Source organism: Pyrus communis, chromosome 14 (genome assembly GCF_963583255.1).
Source record: "Pyrus communis chromosome 14, drPyrComm1.1, whole genome shotgun sequence".
NCBI lineage: Eukaryota > Viridiplantae > Streptophyta > Magnoliopsida > Rosales > Rosaceae > Pyrus > Pyrus communis.
Genome location: NC_084816.1, coordinates 18804181 through 18808266, shown reverse-complemented (window position 1 = coordinate 18808266; position 4086 = coordinate 18804181). Strand labels below are relative to the sequence as shown.

The window sequence follows — 4086 nt, the reverse complement described above, 5'->3', positions numbered from 1 at the left end:
GGTTTATTTTTCATGAGTTTTTACGGCAGTACTTGCTCCATCATACATATCCTTTATACCTTGGATATATGCTACTCGTACTCCTTTCTTCTCTAAAATCCTCCAAAGAATGTCTCTTGGGACCCTATCATACGCTTTTTCCAAATCTATAAAGACCATGTGCAAATTCTTTTTCATATCTCTATATCTTTCCATCAATCTTCGTAAGAGACAGATTGCCTCCATGGTTGAGCGCCCTGGCATGAATCTGAATTGGTTGTCTAGGACCTGTGTCTCTTGCCTTAATCTATGCTGAATTACTTTCTCCCAGAGCTTCATTGTATGACTCATTAACTTAATACCCCTAGCTCGTTTTGAATATTACTCTAAATTTGGACAGTGTAAATTAAAGTGTATGTGCCATTAGATAGCCATTTCATTTTCGGGACCATTTTTGCTCACTATCATAATTATGATGTATGCTCACCATACATTTAATCAATTGACACGTGTCATTTCACCTAACTCTAGTTAACTTTCATATTAAATGTTACTTTTTCAATTTTGACAAAAAAAAATTAACCAAGGTTAAGTGAAAAGATACGTGTCAATTAATTAAGTGTATGATGAGCATACACCATAGTTTATGGTGATGAGAAAAAATGCTCCCTTCGTTTTTAGGTTTTTAATTTTTAGTTTTCATATTTTTGAATAAGATAGTAGTTAATGATGAAAAGTGAAAACTTAAAACTGAAATATTTGCCAATATATTTGATAAATACTCGCCTGTAACCGCCTCTTCCCTCGTATATGCAAAAACCGAAGAGGTGCTTTAACATTTCGCCAACCCCAAAATTGTGCCGCAAGAAATCTCTTCTTCTCTTCACTTACCTTCTTCTTCGTCGATCACTCCTGCAACTTCTCTCATATAATGCAACAAACTTCATCAACTTAACAACATGGACAGATTCTCTCAGTTACCCGAACCTCTCCTTCCGATCATCATCTCCCACTTGCCCTTCAAAGAAGCCGCAAGAAACTCCATTCTCTCCGAGACATGGCTTCGCCTCTGGCGTTCGACCCAAAACGTCGAGTTCAACGAGCGTTTCTTTGTGAACACTGATGCAGCAGCGGTGGACAGAGCGATTCAGAGGCGAACTTTCATCGATTTTGTGCTGCACTGGATGGAAAACAACCAAGAAAATCAAGTGGGTAAGATTGCGGTCACAATTTCGGAGCCTGAAAATTCAGAAGAATTCGTGCAGCATTGCATCAGATTTTCTCTGGAGCACTATGTCAAACACTTGGCGCTCGATTTTTCTGACCCCAGGTGGGACGACGCCGGGTATGGAACCCAGGCCTATTTTGATTTTCCTTTGTATGTGTATACTCAGCGAGAACTTGAGTCCCTGGCTCTGTTTTCTTGCAATTTTAATGCGTCTTTGTTTGTGAATTTTGGTCTGCTGAAGCACATTTCATTGGGTTGGATTAAGCTGCCGGTTTTAGTTCAAGAAACTTTGTTAGCACAATGTAGGTTTCTTGAGAGCCTGAGTCTGAAGAAATGTCGGGGCATGGACTACCTCGATATTCGTGGGAAGAACTTCAAGTTAAAGCTCAAAACTTTGGTGGTTGATAGGTGCAGGATTCGTTACCCTCATTTCTTTTACCTCGAAGCACCAAAGTTGAGGTATTTGAAGTTTGTTGGTGGGGCTGTGCCGGAATTGACTGCAGACGAGGGTAGCGAATTCAATTTCTTCGAAGAGTTGGATCTCGACTTGAGCCTTGTGAAAGAATTTCATAGCTCTGCTAGTCCCAATTCTATACTGGCTACGCTTCATCCCGCAAGGGCGTTGACAGTTTGCTCTTACACGCTTCGGGTACTCATTTCTCTCTTCAAATTTTCATGTTTTGCACGAATAATGTCATTGGATTAGATATGGTTGTACTTGAGAGGCACTGACAAAACTTACGCATTCATAAGATTATAGGGCTACAATTGCGCAAAACAACTTTCTTATAGATGACAAATGAGGCGATCCCCGACATAAGAAGGGCCCTAGAATATCTCTATTCCTTGCTTAAACCATGACTCAGAACATCTCCTAAAAGCCCCAAATTTAAATTTCGTAAAACAGGACTAAGAATTTAGCTCCAACCGGCACTCAAACTCTACCAAAATCAGCTGGTAAGCTACTTGTGCAAATCAGAGTGATTGCCGAATACAACTGTGCAAATCAACTGTCACGTTAGTTGATAAGCTACACCTCTTCTTAATCTTTTGTTGATAAGCTATACCTCTTCTTAATCTTTTTATCTGTGTTATTTGTTTGCAGGTTATAATCAATCATACAAAAGAGAAACCAATTATTCCGAGTCCTCGTTTGACAGTGGGACATTTAACATTGAAAACGACAATGCATGACCATGAACAATTCGGCATCAAGTTTTTTTTTAATTGTTGTCCTAATTTGGAGACTCTTACAATTGAACGGTGCCCTGAGGAAATTCTTGAGGTACTCATAATTATTAACGATGCCGTAGCATATTTATGGCATATGATATCTAATTAATTTATGTTTAATACTATTTTTGTTATCTCTTGGTCAGTATTACGCAACTCCTTCTGTACTGAAGCCTCAAGAGATGTGGAAGGGAAATGTAGAAGTCTACGAGTGCATAACCCGAACGCTGAGAATGGTTGAAGTAAAAGGTTATATGGGGTCACAACATGAACTTGACCTGCTCAGCTATCTTCTCACACATGGCCCTTGCATGGAACAGCTTACTGTCATTACATCAAGTGATGAGGAAGTTAATGGTGGAAACCCAGAAGAATTCAGACTCAAAGCTCAAGAGTTCTTGCATCAAGTCGAAGCAGCCTCACAAAATCCAAATCTGGAAATAACAGTTCTGTAAGTAAGTAACCGATTAAGTCTGCTGCATGTGCTTGCTTCCAGCGATACAATTGGTTTTCATGTGCATACAGTTGAAGATGGAACGTTCATTTTGAGTTGGGTCTAGCTTAAAGAGTTTAAGCTTCCGGTGATATAATGTTAGTTTCATGTGCAGTTGAAATTGGAATCATGGAAGTTGTCTAATTCAAAGACAACTATAAGTCTGTAACAACTAACAAATCAATCCATGTGCAGTTGCTCTTTTGATTCAGTTCATGTGAATAGTTTTCTTCTCATATCTTTGTTTGTATAATCGTAGATTAGATCAAGTACTCGTTTGAGTCCTAGGTAAAAGGAGGAAACAAATAATTGCTAGAGTCGTCCAACATCCATGTCTAAGTTCGAAGTTTGATTTCATATGTTGAAGCAAACATGGTTCTGTCAACAACTTAATCACCAAGTGGGGATTCAGACGAACGGGTAGCAAACATTGTTCTAGAATATCCTCTTGTTAAAGAAAAACTTTGCTTGAAGAAGTTCACGTTGATATTGTGGGTTGCACTTGAGAAGAACGGGTAGCCTTCATAGCCTTTACCTAAACCTTGGCCTCCTAAAAATATATAAATTATGATCCATTAAGCAAAATTAAGTCAAGTGGGGATTCAGAATTAAGTCTAACATATTGGCATTGTGATGTTTTTTTCTTTGGTGAAATAGAGGTTTTTTTTATGAGTAAGTTCACTCCACTAAGACAATTACTATTCAGACAATTGGGTAAAGGCAAATTACTGCCTTAGGGAATAGTTGGTGGCCGAGTGCATCTTCACTCCGTAAATGAATTACCTAGACAATTGGCATAAAAAAATTATTATTTATTAAAAATAGTAAACCCATTATTATTTTATAATTAATTTTGAATATAATTTTTAACTAATTCTATCATGTCATGTGTCGTTATCAGAAATTACAATTTTTGTAGATTGAATTTCGATTAGACTTTTAACCAATCCCATAAGGTCACGTGTCATGATTCTAAAAGATTTTTGTGGATAGATTTTCAATAAAAACTTTAAGGGTTAATATCAGTTTACTACTCTGAAGTTTCTTAGTTTTCAACATTTGATACATCAAGTTTTTTTTATTTTTTATCCCTGAGGGGTACTTAGTCATAATTTTGAGACACTTTCATACATCTGTTAAGATTGATGTTAAA

General features: G+C 37.4%; 1 protein-coding gene across 1 annotated transcript; it reads left to right on the top strand.

The window, feature by feature from the left end:
* Positions 1–938: 938 nt before the first annotated feature.
* On the top strand, positions 939–2895 carry LOC137714514 (putative F-box protein At3g29830). Its single transcript, XM_068453713.1, has 3 exons — positions 939–1856; positions 2313–2492; positions 2587–2895. Exons 1-3 carry the CDS (start codon positions 939–941, stop codon positions 2893–2895), a joined length of 1407 nt encoding a protein of 468 aa, XP_068309814.1.
* Positions 2896–4086: the final 1191 nt, after the last annotated feature.

Excerpts from the sequence above, each read along its gene's own strand:
- LOC137714514 (XM_068453713.1), top strand. The coding sequence starts at position 939 with ATGGACAGATTCTCTCAGTTACCCGAACCTCTCCTTCCGATCATCATC. Across the intron at positions 1,857-2,312 it reads TTTGCTCTTACACGCTTCGG|GTTATAATCAATCATACAAA; the intron begins GTACTCATTTCT and ends ATTTGTTTGCAG. Across the intron at positions 2,493-2,586 it reads GCCCTGAGGAAATTCTTGAG|TATTACGCAACTCCTTCTGT; the intron begins GTACTCATAATT and ends TCTCTTGGTCAG.